Source organism: Catharus ustulatus, chromosome Z (genome assembly GCF_009819885.2).
Source record: "Catharus ustulatus isolate bCatUst1 chromosome Z, bCatUst1.pri.v2, whole genome shotgun sequence".
Lineage (NCBI taxonomy): Eukaryota > Metazoa > Chordata > Aves > Passeriformes > Turdidae > Catharus > Catharus ustulatus.
The window spans coordinates 23,524,516-23,548,162 of record NC_046262.2 but is presented as its reverse complement, the minus strand read 5'-3'; the positions used below and the strand labels follow the sequence as shown (position 1 = coordinate 23,548,162).

Below are 23,647 nucleotides of genomic sequence, written 5' to 3'. Positions count from 1 at the left end.
TATATTTATTTTCTTCTCAGTCTTTATCACCTCCAGTTTATTTTCTAATGTTGAACTAGACTGTTAGAAATTAGAAAATACCTATATCTAAACATAATAGTTATAAAATAAAGTGTATATATGTAGCTCTTTTTTGTGCTTGGTGTACATATAGAATATTGTATATTTGTAAATGTAACTGGCAGTATTGAATAAATGAATGTATTAATTTTCAAGGAAACCTACCTTTTATCCATTGTTATATTCTGAAAATGCAAAAACTTCCAGGCACAGAAACAATGTGGTAGAACCAGGCATCGCATAGAATAAGTACAGATTTTTTCAAACTGAGTTGGTGTGGTCCACTGTGATGGGCACTTCTGCTTTTCTTCAGAGTGAAGCCTGCCTGTCTATAGCACAGAGAAATGTTTCATTTTTGAAATAATTTTCTCAAGCTAAATCTTGAGCAGTCTTTCTTGCTATATAATTAATTGAAGTAGAAAGAATTAAACTTTTTTCTGTAGTTTTGCTAATTCAGATAGAAACTTAATCAGAAGTGCTTTTGGCATTATGGGACCCTGTTTCTTCAGCTCCATTTTTTAAAAAATGCTTTCTCTGCTCTTGATGGGGTTGAATGTACTTCTGGGTAGAGAAGGTTACAGAAACCTCTTCTGCCTGGTCAACATAGCAGGATTGAGGTTTTTTTCCTTATAAATCAAATATATGACAGATGGGGTTTCTGTTCTACTGTGTTAATCTAGGTTTATAAGAAGATCAGAATGAAATGATGTTAGTTTGGAGATTAAGAGGTGGATGTTTACAGACATCTTTAATGAAAATGGACCTTTTTTATTTTGAAAGAAAAATCTGACTTTTATATGATATATGATATGGGTGTCAACTTTTTGATTATATACATGTGCACAGATTTACACAACTGTTTCCTTTTCTAGGATCCTTCTGTTACACAAGTGACAAGAAATGTTCCTCCAGGGCTTGATGAGTACAATCCGTTCTCTGATTCAAGAACAGTAAGCATGTTTATTTCTTAATCATGCTGTTAATCTTTGATTTGTGAGGTTTTATTTTCAGATTCGTGACTGATATTGTGGAATGTATAATGGGCTAGCTACAGGTAGTGGAAGATGTGTAAGAATAGATAGTTCCATTAAGTATTTGGAGGATGCATTGGCAAGATTGATTTCAGAGAGCTTTGACTTGTTAAGCAAGATTGGCCCTCTGAAAGGGAGCCAAAACAGAACTGATTTTTTTCCTGTTTTTACTAACTTGCTTTTCCTGTTTTATCAGGCCTTTGATAGTCTGTTTCCTGCATTTCACTAGCTTTGAAGTTTATAAGTGTGACACACTTACCCAGGGTTTTGCTTTTGATTTCTGTTTCATTTAATGAAAATGCTGTTCAGAATAAGGAAAACACTGTGTTGTTTTACGCCTCTAATTTATGTTTACAGTAAACCTTGTGCTTTTCCATTGTGGGGAGGAATACAAGAAATGGGATAGTAAATTAGTAAACACATTTTTCAGTGGCTGCTTTTGATATTGAAGATCTTGTGCAAGCTTATCAAAATGTGTGGCTGGTTTTTGTCTGTCAGTATAATTTATAAACATTTAAATACTGTATTTTTAAAATGCAATCTTATTTCTTATGACAAATCTGGTCGTGCTGTTAGGGAGTGTTCATATTTGAGTATTTGTAATGCCATGGATGGAACAACAGAATTCACTAATGAGAGAGAAGGTTAATTGTTAATTGATAAAAAATTGAATGTTAATTGATAAAAACCAGCATTTTAACGAAGTTGCATAGCAAATACAAAGTTTGGTAGTAAAATGGTTTAACAAGATTCAATGGTGAAGTACATTTGGTTACTGCCTGTAGGACATGGTCAGAGAAAGCTATCAAGAAAGTTCTATTTAGTCAAGAGGTTCAGAAGGGGATCCATTGCATTCTGGATTCCTTCCTGAGAGGAGTTTTGGTTTGTGCAGATCCAGACTTTGTCCCAGGTTTTGTCAATTATATATATCTAAAGGATTACATGAGCACAATCAGTCTTTTCTATCACTTAGCTAAGATTTCAAAGTTTAGTGTCAATTGCTGAAAATCTGTTGTGACAAGGAATTTCTCTGCTTTGAGGAGTTACACTGATATCTGTCCCTACTCAAGGGGAGGTCCTGATGCGCAGCCCTTTGCTGTGTGAGAGCTCAAGGGGCCCTGGGCTGTGCACTATTTATGAAGTAAGGTGATTGATTTATGGTCATGTTTGCATACCAGTGACAGAAGTCAGGTTCTTCCAAATGTGACTTGAGTCAAATCTTTATTATCACTGTTGTTGGGTTGGTGCATTGGTCAGATCAGCCCTTGGGTACTATTATCTGTCTCTCCCAAAACCTACTTAAGAACCGAATGCAATCTTCATGACCAGATGGATCCATTATAACTGTCACTGGTTATAACTTGAGCTAGATTGTGGGAAATAGTGGGGCCAGGGAGAGCTGTCTCTCATAGCAATGGAGTAGTAAGGTTTCATACCGTTTTAAAATTCTGTGTGGAGGAAACTTGATTTTGGGTATGCCTTGAATCAACTGTTTAAGACAGAATGTTTACACCTAACAACATTGTTGAGTAAATCTCCAAAATTATTTTCTCCTGGATCTCAAGATCAGGAATTGTGTTAGATTTAGTTTTATGAAGCTCGAAGATGTTCAAAATTGCTTTGTATTGACCATAAGTAATAAAGAAAGTAGATCTTCTATTAGAAAAATACAATCTTGAGCTACTCTGACTTTTTTATTACTTCTGTACTTACTTTAACATGCAAAATTGTGGGAAAAGGAGAACAGAAACATATGGCTAAGATTATCTGGCTTTGAACAGTTAGATGTACTTGGATAAAAAATTCTAATTGTTCATTAGAGTTGTCACTCAAAAAGCTGGGAGGATGGAAGAAGTCTCAGTCAGTGGTTAGATCTACAATGCACTGTGATTCAGTTAATAATCTACAGCATGTTTACAGGTTAATTAAAATTGTCCACTGAATGAACACTTCTCTGCAGAGAAGTTCTCCTCTCCACAGGTTTTCTTGACAAGAGCAAGACTGAAAAAAGACAGCTAAGAGTGCTGTAATAATCAACCTTTACATGTTACTTCCCTTCCACTCTATCTTGTGGACGCTGAACATATGAGTATTTGTTCTGTAGTTACATGCATTTGAAGGAATGTACCTAGGTACCTGAGGATGTACTCACAATTCCAAGCACTCACCTCTCTTTTCCTCACAGCTTTGTATGCAAGAGAAGAGCATACTATGTGTGTAAAAGAAATACATGCTACAGGAGTAATGGAAGAGAAGTGGAAGTGAATGCCTTTGTAGATGGGAGAACAGAGGTAGAAGCAGGGTCTGTGAATTTTAGACTTGGGGGAATACCCGGTTGTCTGTCAATATCCCTGTCTCATCAGGTAGGGATGGAAATCGCTCTGTGTTTTGTGTGCTACTCAGAGCAAAAGGATCCAAGTAGTTTTGGTGGGAGTTAATTTCAGATTTGTAGTGGTTGTAGCAAGATGGTATCTTTCAGTCTCTAGAATTAATACAGCATTCAGTTTTGATCCTTGCAGTACAAAAAAGATGTGGACAAGCTGGAGAGGATCCAGAGAAAGGCCACAAAGACAGTCAAAGGCCTGGGAAGCCTGACGTACGAGGAATGGCTATTGAAGCTCTGTTTGTTCAGGTTTGAGAAATGAAGTCTTAGGGAAGACCCTAATTCCATGTTCCAACCTCTAAAAGGTGGCTACAGAGAAGATAGAAATTCCATTTTTACAAGAGGTCGCGTGCAAAAGATGAGAGGTGATGGGTAAAAATTCTTGCTGGGGACAGTCAATTGGACACAAGACAAAAATGTTTCACAATGAGAACAACTGATGTTTTTCTCACATGATCAACAACTTGGCTAGACTGATCTCCCAAGGGAAGTATTGGATTCTGCAGCATTCAGATTGTGCTGAACAGGGTGCTAGGCCCAGTCTTGTTCAGACTGTGCTTTTGCTAAGAAAGGTTGGACTAGATGGTCCTTATGGTCTCCTTCCAGCCTAGTGTTTGTGACTCTTTCCCCATTGTCCCTAAATGGAGGTTAAGGAAGTGTGGTAGAGTGCAAAAATATTTGTCCATTTCAAATCCAGACAAGATTCGATGGATGTTTATTCTGTGAGAAAGTGATTTCAAACTGAATACTAATATGTGTTACATTATCTCAGGTGTGCTCCCTTTGTCAAATGAGGCACTTCCTACCAGTCTTTTTTGGATACAGACTGGGACAGGGGAAAAAAAAGTAAATCCTACTTTTTCTCAGTACTCCTTATTTTGTTTACTTACTTCTGGTACTTTTGTACCTTGACTTTTTTTTTTTTATCCTTCACCTTTGTTGTGGGTTGTCGAGGTTTAGAAATTTTTCCCATTATTATGTTAAACTAGCCGGGATGGCTCTCCGATTAGCCGTTAAGAGTTGGAGACAAAGGACTAGCTGAAGCAACCTGATGGCCCCATTAGGGAAAGGTGGAGTCCTGCTTTTGTTTTCGGCAAGTAAGAGGACACTGGGGGTAGGAGAACTGGTACAGCTCACCGGCCGAACTGGAGGAGAGAGGTTCCTTTTCTCCTGTTGGGATCAGGCTTCTTGGATTTGGACTGCTAAAGCTTCCTGCTTCCTCTGAACAACTGGGAACTGGGACGCCCACGGTGAGCAGAATTCCTTCCTCACCCTTTCTTCCACCTGGGGCGGTGAGGCCACCTGGCCCCCTCCCCTGCCCCTGCAGCAGCCGCGACTGAGAAGCCGCCTGCCCTGCTCCATCAGAGAGCCATCGGTGACTGAAAAAAGGGACTAGGACTGAATTCCGTTCTGTTCTGTCACTGGTTTTTTTTTCTTTCATATAGCTGATGCTGTTTTCGTTTGTCTTATAAATATATCAGTAAAGAACTGTTATTCCCAACCTATACCTTTTTTGTGCCTGCGAGTTCCTGAATTTCCTTTTCCTGGTAATACTGTCCCTTTAAACTGGGACAGATCTTGGCGCCCAACGTGGGGCACGAGGTTAAGGAATAACAGTTCTTCAGTTGCCTGAGATTGTTTTTTTTTTTTTGTGTGCTAGCAACATGTGGTCCACTTTAATCTGGTTTGGTCTGCACGTGTTCATACATGTATATCTCCCATTTACAAACCCTTACATAAGCATGGGCCCTGTAACTAAGGCTACTGTGACTGTTATCGAACTTGCTTTATGGATTGATAAGGTGAGGAATTCATGGATTTTTAACTTCCTTTGGACGGCGGGTACATGGATTCAGGGATACCACACACTAAATGCATGTTTTTGGGATTACTTTAATAATGGCAACTACTGTGAGGGAATAACACCAGGGGAAATTTTCTCCCAATCCCTCACCCAAATTTTTGGGTCTACCCCACCAGTTTTTGAAGGGTTCAGATTTCCTCTGAATGCTAATGATATCGTACAGTGGCTGGTGTTACTGATAGGCTTGTCCTATTTAACATTAAGAGATAACGGGGGATTGAGCTGGATAACAACTCTGATACCTACTCCAGGAAATAGGGATGCTGCCCCAGAACCTGACCCTATCCCACAGCCCGTCTCAGAAAGAAACCAACCGGAGTGGGTGGGGCTTCTAGTGAAGCAGATGAGTGAGATGGGCCAGATGATGAAGGAGTACCTCTCCCCAGCTGGTGAGAAGCCCTGCCATAAAGGGGGAGAATCCAGTGATGCTGTAGTGGAACCCATAGGTGTTACATCTGCCTGGGGTCCAACTGAATTGCAAGGGCACTCACAGCCAGCAGCAGTCGCCCCTGTAGAAACTAGGAAGTCTAAAATGAAAACAAGGCACCTAGACAAAGAGGACCAGAGAGGAGGGCCCTCACAACCAGCAGGGGAGCCAGAGGTTGAAATCATCACTGAGTCCCTGTCTTATGAAAATCTCCGCAATCTGCGGAAAGATATTGCACGACGGGGCCGGGAGGCTTTGACAACTTGGTTACTTCGGGTCTGGGACCTTATGGGTACAGGTGTGCACTTGGATGGTACAGAGGCAAGGAATTTGGGATCCTTGTCCCAGGACTCAGGTGTGGACCAAATATTCGTAAGGGAGCCAGGCCCACTTCCCCTCTGGGAGCGGCTTTTAATGAGTGTAAGAGAGAGGTTTGTCAACAGAGAAAGAATGCAGGAGTACCATAATAGAATGCATTGGAAAACCGTTGAGGAAGGGATTCAACAGCTGAGAGAGGTGGCGGTACTGGAGGTACTCTTTGGGAGGGATGGACAACATGACAATGACCCTGACAAGGTCAGGTGCACAGGTCACATGCTGTGGAATCTGGCAAACCGAGGGCCATCTCAATACACCACCTTCCTTGCAATGATTAATGCTGATGATCACTGAGAAACAGTGAACTCTGTTGCTAAAAGCTTAGGGATTTTCACAGTATGATGAATGGCATAGTGCAGGCCCAGGTTTCTTCTGTGGTCCAGGAGGTGAGGGGGATGAGGGAGGAGATGAAGGAGGTGAGGGGGATGAGAGGTGACATAAGTGAGATGAGGGAGGAGATCAGGAAGATCAAGGCAGCACCAGTGCGAGCCTCATACCCCAAGGTTACAGCCCCACGCCCCTCAGCTAGTGGAAGAGGGTACCCCCCACGAGCTGACCTATGGTTTTTCCTGCGTGACCATGGGGAAGACATGGGAAAATGGGATGGGAAACCCACTTCTGTCTTGGCAACATGGGTGCGTCAACTCAGGGAGGGAAATGCTAACCGAGGGAGCTACACTAAAGTGAAGGTAGCCTCAACCTCCCATGACCAAGGTGCTGGGCATTACAGAAGGGAGGATGATCTGTCAGACCCACTTGAAGGAACCTCCACTATGTATGTTCAGGAAAGGAATAATAGCCAGGGCTAGAGGGGCCCTGCCTCTAGCCAGGGAGAGGCACGGGATAACAGAGTCTATTGGATGGTGTGGGTCTGATGGCCTGGCACATCAGAACCACAAGAATACAGGGTATTAGTTGATGCTGGTTCACAATGCACTCTAATACCATCAGAACATGTAGGGGAAGAGTGTGTTTCCATTGTTGGGGTGACGGGGGGATCACAGGAATTGTCTTTGCTGGAAGCTGAGGTGAGCCTGACAGGAGAGGGGTGGCAGAAACATCCGATTGCGACTGGCCCAGAGGCACCGCCCATTCTAGGCATAGATTTTCTCAGGAGTGGCTACTACAAACACCCAAAGGGATACGGATGGGCTTTTGGAATAGCTGCTGTAGTGGCAGAGGGCATTAAGCAGTTGAACACCTTGCCCGGACTGTCAGAAAACCCATCTGCAGTGGGACTCCTGAAGGTGGAAGAGCAACAAGTGCCAATTGCCACCTCAACAGTGCACCGCCGGCAGTACCGGACGAATCGAGATGCCGTGATCCCCATCCACAAGATGATCCGTGAGCTGGAGAGCCAAGGGGTGGTCAGCAAAACCCACTCACCCTTCAACAGCCCCATCTGGCCCGTGCGCAAGTCTGATGGAGAATGGAGATTGACTGTGGACTATCGTGCGTTGAACGAAGTGACTCCACCACTGAGCGCTGCCGTGCCGGACATGCTGGAACTCCAGTACGAGCTGGAGTCCAAGGCAGCAAGGTGGTATGCCACCATCGACATTGCCAACGCATTTTTCTCCATTCCCCTGGCAGCAGAGTGCAGGCCTCAGTTTGCCTTTACATGGAGGGGCGTGCAGTACACGTGGAATCGTCTGTCCCAGGGGTGGAAACACAGCCCCACCATCTGTCATGGATTGATCCAGGCTGCACTGGAAAAGGGTGAGGCTCCAGAACACCTGCAATACATAGATGACATCATTGTGCGGGGGAACACGGCAGTGGAGGTATTTGAGAAAGGAGAAAAGATCATACAGATTCTGCTGAGAGCCGGCTTTGCCATTAAAAAGAGCAAAGTCAAAGGACCTGCCCGAGAGATCCAGTTCCTGGGAGTAAAGTGGCAAGATGGACGGCGCCAGATCCCCACTGAGGTCATCAATAAGATCACCGCAATGTCTCCACCAACCAGCAAGAAGGAAACACAAGCTTTCCTGGGTGCCATAGGCTTTTGGAGAATGCACATTCCTGAGTACAGCCAGATTGTGAGCCCTCTCTACCTGGTCACCCGTAAGAAGAACGATTTCCACTGGGGTGCTGAGCAACAGCAAGCCTTTGCCCAGATCAAGCAGGAGGTCGCTCATGCAGTGGCCCTTGTCCCAGTCAGGATGGGACCAGAGGTAAAGAATGTGCTTTATTCTGCAACCGGGAACCATGGCTTGCCCTGGAGCCTTTGGCAGAAGGTACCTGGGGAGACTCGAGGCCGACCTCTGGGATTCTGGAGCCGGAGCTACAGAGGGTCTGAAGCCAACTACACTCCCACAGAGAAGGAGATCTTGGCTGCCTGTGAAGGAGTCCAAGCTGCCTCAGAGGTGATTGGGACGGAAGCACAACTCCTCCTGGCACCCCGACTACCAGTGCTGGGGTGGATGGTCAAAGGAAAGGTTCCCTCTACCCACCACGCCACCGATGCCACATGGAGCAAGTGGATTGCCCTCATCACACAACGTGCCTGCATCGGAAACCCAAATTGCCCTGGGATTTTGGAGATAATTACGAACTGGCCAGAAGGTGAAAATTTTGGTCTCGCCAATGATGAGGAGCAAGAACAAGTGAGCCGCGCTGAGGAAGCCCCACTGTATAACCAACTGCCAGCAGATGAAACATGCTACGCTCTTTTCACCGACGGCTCCTGCCGTGGGGATGAACCGGAAGTGGAAAGCAGCCGTATGGAACCCCACTCGACAGGTTGCACAAGCTACTGAAGGAGAAGGTGGATCAAGTCAATTTGCTGCACTCAAAGCTGTTCAGCTGGCCCTGGACATTGCTGAAAGAGAGAAGTGGCCAAAGCTCTACCTTTACACTGACTCGTGGATGGTAGCCAATGCTCTGTGGGGTTGGCTGGAAAGGTGGAAAAAGGCAAACTGGCAACGTAGGGGAAAACCAATCTGGGCTGCTGATGAGTGGAAAGACATTGCCACCCAGGTAGAGAAACTACCTGTGAAAGTTCGTCATGTGGATGCCCATGTCCCCAAGAGTCGGGCTAATGAGGAACATCAACACAACGAGCAGGTAGATCAGGCCTCAAAGATAAAAGTGTCAAAAATAGACTTAGATTGGCAACACAAGGGAGAATTGTTCCTGGCTCGATGGGCCCATGATGCCTCAGGTCATCAGGGCAGAGATACCACGTATAAGTGGGCACGAGATCGAGGGGTGGATCTAACCATGGACAGTATCTCTCAAGTCATCCATGACTGTGAGACGTGCGCTGCCATCAAACAGGCCAAGCGAGTGAAGCCCCTCTGGTATGGGGGGCGTTGGTCCAAATATAAGTACGGGGAGGCCTGGCAGATTGACTACATCACACTGCCTCAGACCCGCCAAGGCAAGCGCTACGTGCTGACCATGGTGGAAGCCACCACCGGATGGTTGGAGACCTACCCTGTGCCTCACGCCACTGCTCGGAACACCATCCTGGGCCTTGAGAAACAGGTCCTTTGGAGGCATGGCACCCCTGAGAGAATTGAGTCAGACAACAGGACTCATTTCAAGAGCAGCCTCATAAACAGCTGGGCTAGGGAACACGGCATTGAGTGGGTGTACCACATTCCCTACCATGCACCAGCAGCTGGGAAGGTCGAACGGTGCAATGGCCTGCTTAAAACCACCTTGAAGGCACTTGGTTGGGGGACTTTCAAGAACTGGGAAAGTGATCTACCAAAGGCCACATGGTTAGTAAATACCCGAGGTTCCACTAACCGAGCAGGCCCTGCCCAATCTGAGCTCTTGGGAACACCAGATGGGGATAAGGTTCCAGTGGTACACATGAGAGGTATGCTAGGGAAAACTGTTTGGGTGAACTCTGTCTCCAGCAAAGACAATCCTGTCCGTGGGATGGTTTTTGCTCAAGGACCAGGTTGTACTTGGTGGATGATGCAAAAGTATGGAGAAACCCGATGCATACCCCAAGGAGACCTTGTTCTAGGGTGAACTACCTATGATACTGTGTCTGTAACTGCATGTATGTATGTAATTTAAAGGTTCTAATTTAATGTAGTATGTTAGCATGGAAAAAATTTGGGGTGGATAATGTTGTGGGTTGGCGAGGTTTAGAAATTTTTCCCATTATTATGTTAAACTAACCGGGATGGCTCTCCTATTAGCCGTTAAGAGTTGGAGACAAAGGACTAGCTGAAGCAACCTGATGGCCCCATTAGGGAAAGGTGGAGTCCTGCTTTTGTTTTCGGCAAGTAGGAGGACACTGGGGGTAGGAGAACTCTTAAAGCTCGCCGGCCGAACTTGAGGAGAGAGGTTCCTTTTCTCCTGTTGGGATCAGGCTTCTTGGATTTGGACTGCTAAAGCTTCCTGCTTCCTCTGAACAACTTGGGAACTGGGACGCCCATGGTGAGCAGAATTCCTTCCTCACCCTTTCTTCCACCTGGGGCGGTGAGGCCACCTGGCCCCCTCCCCTGCCCCTGCAGCAGCCGCGACTGAGAAGCCGCCTGCCCTGCTCCATCGGAGAGCCATCGGTGACTGAAAAAAAGGGACTGGGACTGAATTCCGTTCTGTTCTGTCACTGTTTTTTTTTTTCTTTCATATAGCTGATGCTGTTTTTGTTTGTCTTATAAATATATCAGTAAAGAACTGTTATTCCCAACCTATACCTTTTTTGTGCCTGCGAGTTCCTGAATTTCCTTTTCCTGGTAATACTGTCCCTTTAAACCGGCACAACCTTCAGTTGTAGGAAGATAACCTGTAAGACATATAGAGAAGAGCAAGTAGGTGTGGAGATTTTAGCTTGCATGTGTCACTGCCTTGGTATCTAACATGAGGAATCAGGAGTTTTATTAGGGTTTTTTTTCCTTTATGTTTATCAGATTTCAAAATCTGTCTTGTTTTTGATTGTTAGACAAAAAAAAAGTAGGGAATGGTGTAAATGTCAGATTAAATATCCTTGGCTGATCCTCAGTGATTTTTGTCTCGAGCTCCAAGGGTCACCATGGAAATTGCATTGTATCTTTTGTCATGTTTCTGAGGATCAGCAATGAAAATTAATTACACAATTAGTATTTTGGCTTCATCATTTAATGAAATTGTTAAATAAAGCTTTTAATCTCTTCTTGCTTCTCAGTTTTGAACTTCTCTGAGCACTGTGTATATAGATGAGCCTGTATACCTGTATATGCCTATATACCCTTACATAAGAATGTATAGCAACCAATTTCAAACTGCTGCATTAAAAAAAATTGGAAAAGTCATTAGTGGAGTTGGATTTTCTTTCGTTGTCTCAAGAGATGTATTTAAATGGACTTTTTTTTTTGTCCAGCACATTTCCTGGATAGCTCCCTATCCTTCCATCTTGTATTTAAAGTCAGCAGAAAAACACAGAAGTAAGAAACCAAACTGGTCATCCATTCTTGTCTTCTTCTGGAAGTTTTAACCTGTCCCCAGTAAATAAACTTCACTGTATGAGGAAGTCAGTTCAAGAGAAAACTTGTTCTGAGTGTGTATTTCCTATCAATTTCGCCTATTAAACAGTCAGCTGTTGAAAATAAGTTTAGTTAGGTGAATTTTTTTTAAACTGTTTTTTTGATTGTTTTTAAACTGATTGCTGCTGAAACCTTAGGCTGCAAACTACAAACTTTCACCTTGGGAAGTTGAACTATTATTTAACTCTTACTTAATTTTGTGAAGGGAGCCTCTAAGACAAGTGCAAACAGAAAGATTAAGAAGCTGCAATCTGTCCAGATAAAAACAACTACACATAAAGAATTCTGTAAAGAACTAGTAGGCTCCACATAAAAAATCAGATGAGACCAAAAGGCATACGCAGGGCACATAAAGAGCACGTGGAGAATGAGTTCATTGGTTGTGAAGGTATGAACCCAGGGACTTCTTTGTTCTAGGGATTCTCTCAGGAGGCACCCAGCTCAGGCTGTCTTTGAGGTACTGGGAGGTGCTTCCCAGAGCCTTCTCTTCTCCAGAACAAACAATCCCAACTCTCTCAGCCTGTCCTCACAGGAGAGATGCCCCATTCCTCTGATCATCTTGGTGTCCTTCCTCTGAAATCACTGTTTGTGGTCTTCTTAGACAGGGTGCCCCAGAACTGGATTCAGTAATCCAGTTGGGGTGTCACAAGAGCAGAGGGGAGGGGCAGAATTGCATCCCCTGACATGGGCTGCTTCGGTTAAGCTTCTTTGAAAGCAGCCCAGGTTGTGAGCACAATGCTAGAGCTTGAGAGTATACTGATACAAACTCAGTACTTCTCCATTCCAGGAAAATCCCAAACTCTGCAGCTATGTTTTGCAAGGCTTTTTACTGAGCATTATTTTGGGAGCTAAATGATTTTCCAAGGCATTTGAATACTCCTATTTGTTTCATTGTAAGTAGCTGTGGTATTCTTTTTGCTTCTCAACTTTGATTAGGGTATAAAAATAAATACTTTATTTTGACAGAAGACTTTGAGGAAACTGGGTTTAAAAAGCATGATGGTAATTTTTTAAAGAGCCATCCTTCAAGAACTCAGGAACAGTCAATTTCAGAGTATTGTAATTCAAGGAAACAAAGCTGAAGGCCAACTTGGCTGAGCAGGGATCCTTTTCTAAAACTTTAATAAAAATGGGAACTGTTTGGACATAAACATCAAGGACAGCTGACACAGGAGAGCTGCAGAGATGCTGTTTGCCACTGCAGGGAGGAGATTTGTGTGGTTAAATCTTGATGAGTATGTAAGCTGGACAGCACTGTGGTGGACAACAAAATGGCCTTTCAAAAAGGTCAGCAGCAAAAGGATGTTCAGAGATAATACTGATCCATTACTTGCTGAGGTCAGTCACCTCACAATTAGGGATGTGAACAGAGCAGAGATGTTTAATACCTTTTTTATCTCTGTCTATAACACTGATGATGGACGCAGGGACCCCAGTGACTTGAAGTTTTTGTAAATCTCAAGCTGTTCAAGATTTACTGCTCCAGCTGAATACGCATAAGTCAGTGGGGCCTGATGGAATTCATCCCCGTGTACTGAAAGAGGTGGCTGATCATATTGTGGGTCTTCTCCGTGTTATTTTTCAATTGTCTTAGGAGTCTGGAAAGGTACCATTGACTAGAAGCAGGCAAATGTTGTCCTGGTTTTCAAGAAGATTAAGAAGGAAGACTTTGGTAATTACAGGCCAATAAGTTTCACTCCAATGCCTTGTAAAATTATGGGGAAGGTTATTTGGTGAGCAAGGGAAAAACACTTGAGAAACAGTGCAGTCATTACTCAGAGCCAAAACTGGTCCATGAGAGGAAAGTCCTGCTTAATCAACTCAAACTGGGAGTTGGACTCCCTGATCCTTTTAAGTCCCTTTCAACTTGAAATGCTCTATGATCATGATGCTTTTCTTCACTAGGTTCTTCATCTATCTTAAATGATTTATAATACCTGTGCCTATTGTGCATTGTTGTGATCTTTGAATAGTAACCTGGAAAAACACATTAAAGCCATATTGAACTTCCAGCATTTAAGATCGTTTTGATCACTGTGACTTTGTTTCCCTGTGCACACGTTATGAAATATGAAGCTAAGTAAATATGAAAACAGAATATCAAAAACATGCACTTTTTTTCTGTACTTAATGAAAGAAATACTGTTACATTTCAGTAATACTGTGTATCCTCTGAATACAATGTCTGAAAGGCAACTTTTGCTGGGATTGTGTTCTTAACACATATATCAACCTAGCAATTCTGGAGTGATACCTAGCAAAATTGGTGAAATAATCAAGCAATAGATTATGGATCTTGAATTTGAACACTTCATATAGCACATTACTTCTCTATTTAGCCAGGTGATATAAGCCTTCGCTAAATAGAAGGCTGTGGAAGACATTATTAATAAATTTAATTGTGTTTTGGAGTATGAATGGATGACTCTTAAATGCTGCAATTCTCTGATACTGGCTGTATTAATATTCATGTCTGAACAAAATTAAAATTCCATTTACTGAGTTAATAAAATATTTTGAGTGTTAATTGAAAGTAGTGCAAGATAAGCTGTACCACAGAACTCAGCTGATGTCTTTTTTCTAAAGATTGTAAATATTGCAAGGAGCATATCAAGTTTTCAGTTTATATCGGTATCACTTCCTTTAAGACATCTTAATTGGTTCTTACAGATCTAATGAAAAGAAGTTTATTAGAGTATAATAATCCCTATAATTGTCTTTTGTTTTCTTAGCCTCCTCCAGGAAATGTGAAAATGCCTAATGTACCCAGTACCCAGCCAGCAATAATGAAACCAACAGAAGAGCCATCTTCCTACACACAAATAGCAAAGGTTTGTCTGCAACTTTTAGAGACTAGGTTTCTTTTAATAATAATTATTTAAATATGCTTCTGGAATAATGTATTTTGTAAGTAAGCAATGCTTTCCTAATTAAAATTAATACTGCCTTAAAGTAATTAGTAATATGTGAATTTGTGCTATATTGCATCAGTCTTCATAAATGGTGGTGGTTGATTACAGTGAAAAGAGTAGGAATATTTATGCCATGATTATACTTTTTGTCAATATCTGGTGATATTTTTGTTCAGGAGCATGCCTTGGCCCAGGCAGAACTGCTAAAGCGTCAAGAAGAACTGGAAAGAAAAGCAGCTGAACTAGATCGCAGAGAAAGGGAAATGCAGAGTCTCAATCAGCAAGGGGGTATGCATGAAAAATGTACTTTAAACTTCAGAAATGAAACTTTTTCTTAGTAACTTTTAATTTTACAGTGACGTTGTGAAGCAGATTTTGTAACATCTTCAGGAAAAGGAAGTTTATCTCCCTTGAGAAGATGGATACAGTGAATAAACTGGGCTACCCTTTTAGATTTTCAGTGAAAAAATTTTAGATGTAGCCTCTGTAGCATGTTATTCTCTTCTATTATTCTCTTCTGTTTTTATTCTGGATTAGTATCTGAGTAATACTGCTGAATAGAAATAAAGTATTTCAAGATGAAGTAAAACTAACTTCTTAAAGTAACATCTCTTTCACTTCTCATCTGTCAGTATTTATAGCTGTTGGGAAACTTTCTGGTTTGAAACAATTTCTTTTGCTGTGCTACAAACACAATATTCTGCACAAGGAACAGAAAGATCTATTCTATTATTATTTTATTAGATTTTTTGTATGCCACAAACTCTCTGCTATGCAAAATCAACAGTTTTTTATAGCAATTTCACAAATGTGAGAAGATTTACATAATGTTAACTGAAGATACTTTTCTACAAGTACATCTGTGGGAATATTCCTTTTCCAAAGAAAGAACTTCAGACTGAAGTTCAAAAAAACCCCAAAACCCAACAAAGCAAATGACTATGTGTAAGGTTGACTTTATCTGGTCATTTCACTTTTATCTACAGTTCTGTTTTATTTTCACATATGCTGGTTTTTTTTTTTTGAATATGCAGTGTTACAATTCCAAGTTGCATAATTCCTTAGCAACTCAAGTTATCAGGGAATTTTGTAGAATAGAATAAAATATTTTCAGTAGGAAGGGACGTACAGTGAATCACAGAATAGTGATTGGAATAGAGTTGGAAGGGGATTCTGAAGGTTATCTCCTCCAAGGTAGGGTTAGCTGGAGCAGGTGATGCAGAACAGGAATGCATCCAGGTGGGTTTTGAAGGTCTCCAGAGAGGGACACTCCACAAAGCCTGTTCCAGTGCTCTCAGTGTAAAGAAGTTCTTCACGTTGAGTGAAACTTCTTGTGTTTTAGCTTCTTGACTTTGCTTCTTGTCCAGTATCTGGGCATCACTGAAAAGTCTGGCATCATCCTCTGAGATATTTATGTGCATTGATGAGATCCCCTCTCAGTCTTATCTTCTGTAGACTAAACAGGTCCAGCTCTCTCAGTCTCTCCTCGTAAGAGAGATGCTTCAGACCCCTCATCATCTTTGTGACCCTTCACTGGTCCCTCTCCAGGAGCTCCTTGTCTCTCTGGTACTGAGGTGCCCAGAACTGGACACAGCACTCCAGCTGTGGCCTCACCAGGGCCCAGCACAGTGGGAGGATCAGCTCCCTTCACCTGCTGGCCACACTCTTCCCAATGTAGCCCAGGATGCCACTGGGCCTCCTGGCCACAAGAACTCATTGCTGGCTCATTGTCACCTTGAGATCCACCAAGACTCCCAGGTCCTTCTCTGCAGAGCTGCTCTTTAGTGGGGCAGCCCAGCCTGTGATGGGACTTGGGGTTATTCCTCCCAGGTGCAGGACCCTGCCCTTGCCCTTGTTGAACCTCATTAGGTTCTTTCTGTCCAGCTCTCCAGCCTACCAAGGTCCAGCTGAAAGGGAGCAGAGCCTTCAGGTGTATCAGCCACTCCCCCAGTTTGTGTCATCAGCAAATCTGCTGAGGTTGGATCCCTTCATCCAGGCCAGTGATAAACAAGGTGAGTGAGACTGGACCCACTCTTGATCCCTGGGGAACAGAACTGACTACTGGATTCTACTGCTCTGATCCTGACCCTCTGAGCTCTACCATTCAGCCAGTCCTTGGTCCACCCCACTGTCCATCCATCTAAACCACATTTCCTGTGCTTACCTGTGAGGATGTAGTGGGAGATGGTGGCCAAAGCCTTGCTGAAGTGGAGGCAGACAACATCCACTGCTCTCCCCTCATCTACCCATCCTGCCCTGCAATCACAGAAGGCTGTCACATTGGTCAAGCATGATTTCCCCTTGGGGAATCCCTGCTGACTGCTCCTGATGACCTTTTCTTCTACATGCTTGGTGATGGCCTCCAGAACGTTCTGTTCCGTCACCTTTCCAGGGATGGAGGTGAAGCTGACGGGCTGGTAGTTTCCTGGATCCCCCTCCTTCTTACCAGTTTTGAAAATGAGAGTAAGATTGGCTTTCCTTCAGTCATTGCACTCTATTCCTGTTTTCTATAGTTTTTCAAAGATGGTGGAAAGTGGCTTAGCTACAGCATCTGCCAGCTCCCTCAGCACCTGTGGGTGCATCTCATCAGGGCCTGTGGATTTATGTGTATTAGAAGTCTGCACAGTTAATCTCTAACCAAACTATGATAGGGGAAGTCTTTTCTGGAGCCTTCCTCTCCTTGCCCCAAGGTCTGGGATTTCTGAGGGCTGGCCTCAGCAGTTAACAGAAGGAAAGAAGGCATTCAGTAATTCTGCCTTCTCTCTGTCTTCCTTCACTTAGGACACCCGTCTGATTCAACAGTGACCTCACATGTTCCCTGGTTTTCTTTTTGCTGCTAATGTACTTGTAGAAGTACATTCTGCTTCTGCTTACTCTCCTTGATATCATTTGACAGACTTAATTGCCAGTAGGCCTTAGTTTTTCTTGTCACATCCCTGCATACTCTGATGATGTTCCTATAGTCCTCCAATGTGACCTGCTCCTTCTTCCCACATCTCATAAACTTCTTGTGTTTGAAATTTACCAGAAACTCTGTGGTTATCCATGCAGGTCTCTTGACCCCTCTTCCTGATTTCTTGCTCATGAGAATGCTGGACTTGAGGAAGTGATGCGTGAATATTGATCAGTTTTTTGGATCCCCTTCTGCTCTAGAGCCCTAAACCATGCAATTCTGCTAAGCAGGTCTTTGAAGAGGCTGAAGTTAGCTTTCTGGAGGTTTAGGGTTCTAGTCCTGATTGCTGCTTTACCTTCTCTACACAGTATCTTGACTTCTACTATCTCTTGGTTGCTATAGCCCAGGCTGGCCTCAGCCTTCACATCTTCAAACAGTCCTTCCTGGTTTGATTGTTGTCTCAGTTTAAAGACAAATTTTAGGAGAAAATGCTCTGGAATGAATGTTTCCTCTTAAGAGGACTTAAGTAATCCCATTTTGCCAATGAGAAATGAATACCAGTGGATGAAAGTGAAAAAAACCTGTTTATAAACAAAGCATGGTGCCCACAAGGCACAGAAAAAAGAAAATACTGAATAAATGCTAGATATTAAAATTATAGAACTTTATCCCCCCAACTCCCACTTGGTCATGTGGCTTGGAAGGCAAAAAATGGCAGCTGGCCCCTTTGTCTCAGGGAAAGGGAAAACAGTCTTCATGTAGCAACTCAGGCAAAACAGATGGGAACCTGTTGAATTTCTGGTGTTGGTGTCCTCCTTGCAGCAGAGGAAGCTGGTGGATTTTGGTTCCTTTTCTTCCCTGAGGTCTTGGGCTCAGAACAATCCTCTGATGGTCCACTGTCTTGGAGATTCAGATCTCTGACCAAAAATGCAGCAGAAATGGTTCAAGAAAAAAAACAAAAAGCTTCTGAAAGAATTCTTGCTGCAGCCTGCAGGCCAGGGGAAAGGAAGAAAAAACCCCTTCCTGCTTCAGCTAGCAAAAACTAATCTAGTGCAAATAAGAATGTAATATCTTGATGTGCACCACAGCCGCATGCTCCAGAGAGAGGCTTTGAGTAAATCCCATGCAGGAACTCAGGGCTCCCCATCCCTCCCCCAGTTCATCTTAAAGGTACAGCAGTCATTTCTGGGAATAAAGCAGATGATTAGAGAATAGAGTATAATCATAAAACCACCCCAAGAAAATCATCCAGCAACATATCTTTCTTCATTGGTTCTTACACCACGTGCATCAAAAATTACCTTCAGTGATCTTTAGGAATTTCCTGGATCATGTGTGCTGGGCCATGTTGTCCTGTGAAAAAATACCAGGAAGTCCCCAGGAGAACCAGGGCTTATGACCATGAGGCTATTGCCAGATGTCCATCGAAAGCCTCATCAACTTCCTCCTGTTCATCAGGTGGCCTATAAGTAAGCACCCACAACAGTATCACCTATATTAGCTTGTCCCTTAGTTTGCCTGTAAACTGTCAACTCATTTGTCTGCCCTGAATAGAATCCAGTTACTTTCTTGTATGAAGAACAACTCCACTACCTCACCTCTCTGACCTGCCCGTTCTAAAAAATTCACAGCCATGCATGACGTTACTCCAGTCATGTGAGCTGTTCTACCATATCTCTGTAATTGCAATGAGAAGATAGCCTTGCGACTGCACATAGATTTCTAGTTGTTCTTGTTTGTTCCCCAGCTGCTGTGTGATTACTTCAGAGAGGTAATCGAGCATCCAGATTCCTTAGATGGAGTGTAGGAGGATTCATTATAACCATGAACACCATTGATGTCATTAGCCCTGTGATTCTCATCTTGAGAAGCAGTCAAGGAATATGGTTGATATGACATCCTCCCTAGAACAAAGCAATAAAATGATCTATGGGGGGCCTTAGGTCATTGACTTTTGACCCCACTCCTGTGTCCAGTAGTCTGAAGTCCATCTCACCAAACTGGTCAGCACACTGACAAAGATTCTCTTGCCCTTTTTTAAACAGATGAATCCCATTCCTCCCTAACAGGCTACAATCATTTAAGCACAACCCATTGTTATGAAAGCCAAAAGCTTGATGACAGCCAGGAAGCCAGATGTCTGTACACTGTGGCTGCTTCTAGCTGTCCCTGTTTCTGTGACCAGGAAGATGAGAAGATGACTTGGGCACCAGTGTTTATCACTCATCTTGTCAGTGCCTTATAGTCTTACTTAATCTTGCCTATATTTTGGCTCGTGGCATAATTTGTACCCACGTGCGAAAGTAATAGTGGGTAGTGGTCCATGCTCTTGACAAGTTGGGCTACCCTCTTGGCAGCATCATGGATCTTAGACCCTGGTAGGCAGCATTACCTTTTGTGACTCTCGATCAGGTGCTCGATGGGGCCTCAGTGACCCTAAGAGAGTCACCAACCACACTTAGTCAGTGTTTCTTCTTATAGTAATGACTATGTCTACTGGTCCAGATGCTCCTTGTTGGACTTGCTAATGGATATCTAAAACTTTTAAAGCGTCATATTTGTTCTGCTGTGGATGTTGGAGGGTAGAGGTTGGACTTGAACTCTGTATTTGTGGGTCACCAGGATCCAAGGTGTCTCACACTTAGTGATGTCCATTGTAGACATATGGTTTTGATGCCATTTCTGTATCTCTGTTTAATCTCTTAACACTGCACTGCCTATTGCAATTTGTCCACCTTCTGCAACAGTTCATCAAACTATTTGCATTTCAAGCAGGTGCAAACCTTTTCTCCAGGAGAAGTGTCTGTGCATCCATTTCAAGCTACCACCTGTACTCATGTCTCTTTTCTCTCCAGTTCCCTCAGTGGATGTGTCACTCAGACTTCTCCAGGGATGTCTCAGTAGACACACTCATTTTGATTCTGAAACAAGTGCCCACCATTATGGCAGAGACCTAGGGCACTTAGCACTTACCTGAGGCATGGACCTACCTGCAGATTGCAGCCCCCTCCCTGCTCACCCTGCTGCACAGACTGCCACACCACACCTTTTTGAATCACCATGTCCTGGTCACTCATGCTCCCTAAAGCTGATTGAATCTCCCACCCTGCTCCACTGTGAGAGCTCCTGAGTCCTGATAGGGCTTTGGCTGCTGCTGAGGTGTCTCTGAGCTCAAGAAAACTCTGGACAGCTTGATCTAACGTTCACCCCCGCAACTTACTTTCATTGCTGCGGCTGCCCTTCTGACTGATAAGGGCCATATAGTCCCACTGCCTGCCCACTTCAGTACTAATAAATTAAAGCATGTTATTAAGGGCATTTTTCATATGCCCTGAAACACTGATAGGCTGAGGACATTGACCACCCATCTAGGAAACCCATTCTAGTGTTTGACTATGTTCTTGGTAAAGAAATGCTTCCTGATGTTTGCTGTGAGCCCACTCTGGCACAACTTTGAACTATTCTGTGTATCACATTTCTGTATCCCAGGGACATATGCACTGATTTGAACTCCTCTAAAAACACCGTAGAGTGGTCTTGATTGGAGAGCAGGGCCTTTTGCAATTCTCTAGCTATTTGCACTCATTTACTTTAAGACACTGGCTGCACATCTAGGACACTGTTGTTATATGTTGTCTTAATTGACTAAAGTGAAAGATCTTCAAGCTGGTACATCACCTCAACTTGTTGCCTTTGGCCTTCCCTGCTCAGGTTCTGTGCAGCATTGCATTTGAGCTAATAAAAGTGTACTGCTTCCTATTTCAACTAATTCATTTGGTTACATGTTAATTAATACATATCTTTTGCATCCAGAGTTTGAAATGCTATGGGCAAAGGTTTGTTGCAGTGATTGTCTCAGTTGAATCTCCGAGTCTGTGCTTGGTATGACTTGTGTTCAGCAGAATGTACACTCTACCCTGTGATAAGATAAGCATACAGGAAATCCAGGTGTCTGATCCTATGTCCTTTGCAGTGTCCTCACTCTGTCACACAGCTGTATCAAAATACAATGATGTGGTAGGGCATGTTCTTGTTAGATAAAGGTACTTACAGACCATTTCAGTAATTGTTTTATTTGAGACTTCCTGCCTTTTAGGTAAGTTTAGTCAGGAAACCGTATTGGAAACTAGAGATACTTTGACAGTGAAAATATCAGGATTCTGAAAATTAAGAATGCTTTTCAGACCCCTGAAAGATAGCCCCCATCTTTATGTTCAACAAACTATGTGAGTATAGTGGGACTTTAGGAAAACACGCATTTAAAAGTCAAGGAATTCTCAGAAATTGTTTTTCTATCCATATCGGTTTTGTGAAAAATTCTCTTACTTTTTAAGAAACGTCAGATGCCTGCTCAGTTTTTTATGTAGATAAAATAGAGTATGTTCCTTGACCTGACTCCACTTAATTGTATTTAATTTCTGAAGTTTATGCAGAGGATTGCTTTAAAACTCTTGGGTTTTGGTAGCCCAAGGTATTCATCCAGTTGAGAAACGCGTGCATTAAACAGTCCAAACAAGTTCAAATGTATATCTCTTTCAGGTATACAGAGACTGAAACTACATTATAAAGGCCTTTTTTTTTTTTTTTTATTTTCTGTTTTGCAGGTAGAAAAAATAACTGGCCACCTCTTCCTGAGAATTTTCCTGTAGGTCCTTGTTTTTACCAGGATTTTTCAGTAGACATTCCTGTAGAATTCCAGAAGACAGTTAAGATTATGTACTATTTGTGGATGTGTAAGTATTTTCTTTTTAAGAAAAATGAAATGCCTATTCAACTTGGTAATACATACTTGCTACTTTGGCTTTTGGGACATCTGTAATGAAAAATTATTTTAAATCCAGAAGCCAAATGTTGAAGCAAAATTTTATGTTAGCTTCAGTTTTAAAAGTATTGAATTACCTTATAAAAACTTCCACAGGAAAAAAGGAGGATTGTCCTAGGGCAGTTTGGTTCTACTTTATCGCAATTGTCTGGTTTAAGTTTCTCCAGTTGTAAAATGAACTTTATTAAATTAGAAATTAACTTACTTATTAACTTAGAGATAATTTTACTGTTTTTAAAATCAGCTTATATATTAAGGAATAAATCTCATAATTGGTGTTAATAGACTTTTGAGTTCAAGATGTATAATATCCATTTGCTTTAATATACATAGTTTTATATCGTTTAATACTGTTTTAATCTATTGCAAAGGCTCAATACCGTTTTACTCTTTTTTTTTAAGAAATAGTGTCAATTAGCTGAAGAATCAGTACATGTTAAACCTATCTTTTGTAGGCAAAGAATGCTCTACACCATCTTTGTAGGATTAATTTTGATCTCGCTGGCAGGCTGTGTTTTGACTGGAGAAATGCTGGATTAAGCAAGTTGCCGTACTTGTTTCTACTGCCTCATCCACTATGATTGATAAAAGTCTGATAAATACTCTGACTGATGAAATTGCAAGATTCGGATACTTTGATGCCTTTAATATATTTTTAACCTTCTACAAAAATGCAGATTTCACATGTTTTCTGTACTTTTTTTCATAGCTTAAAATGTACTTAGGAAGTGTCCATAATTTCACACGTTACTCTGGTAATCTTACTGCTGTGATTGAATCACGTAATTGAAACACATGAAATGAGCAGACAGCATTGAATGAAATCAATTCCACTTCATCATAATCTAGAGGTTTCTGTATTCGTTGCTAGATCATTAATCTTCAAATGAGCAACTATAGAGCATATGACTGGTCACTCTCATAAAGTTGACAGGTAGTTTAGATGTATAAAAAATCTAGGGTGAAATACTCGGAATTTTAGGATGGTTACCAATTCTGTCCATTTGCAGGACTGAGTTCTGAAAGTCCCTATGTTACAATATTAGGTGAAGTTGGGCAGTTAGAATTGGAATATTAATACTGTTCTTAATTTTCCTTCTAATGGCAACAAGTAAAGGAAGATGCACTATTATATTATTTTAAAATGTATAGGAGCTGTGCTTTTATGCTGACATGGCAGCTTGTCTTCTAGATAGACTGAGGTTTCAGACAAGTCTACTTGCATTCTTTGTTCTTTAGCTGTAGTGCTCTTTAACTTATATATTCCTAATGAAGGCAGGAACAGGACATAATAAAGGAAAAGAAAGACAAATCTTTCACTGTAAAAAAATAACTGGGTATAGAACTCTGTCTCCTAGGGTTGGCCGTTGAATCAATCCTTGGGACTTTTC

The 23,647-nt window shown here is 42.3% G+C and overlaps 1 protein-coding gene across 2 annotated transcripts in view; it reads left to right on the top strand.

Moving 5' to 3' along the window:
* Positions 1–23,647, top strand: part of SCAMP1 (secretory carrier membrane protein 1) — a 48,640-nt gene that overhangs the window by 11,689 nt on the left and 13,304 nt on the right. Inside the window, exons 2-5 of one of the 2 annotated variants that reach the window (XM_033085693.1) lie at positions 933–1,010; positions 14,362–14,460; positions 14,718–14,829; positions 22,039–22,167. In XM_033085693.1, the coding sequence (XP_032941584.1) occupies positions 933–1,010; positions 14,362–14,460; positions 14,718–14,829; positions 22,039–22,167 (418 nt within the window). The remainder of the gene's footprint in view (positions 1–932; positions 1,011–14,361; positions 14,461–14,717; positions 14,830–22,038; positions 22,168–23,647) is intronic. The other variant, XM_033085694.1, reaches the window with a different exon arrangement.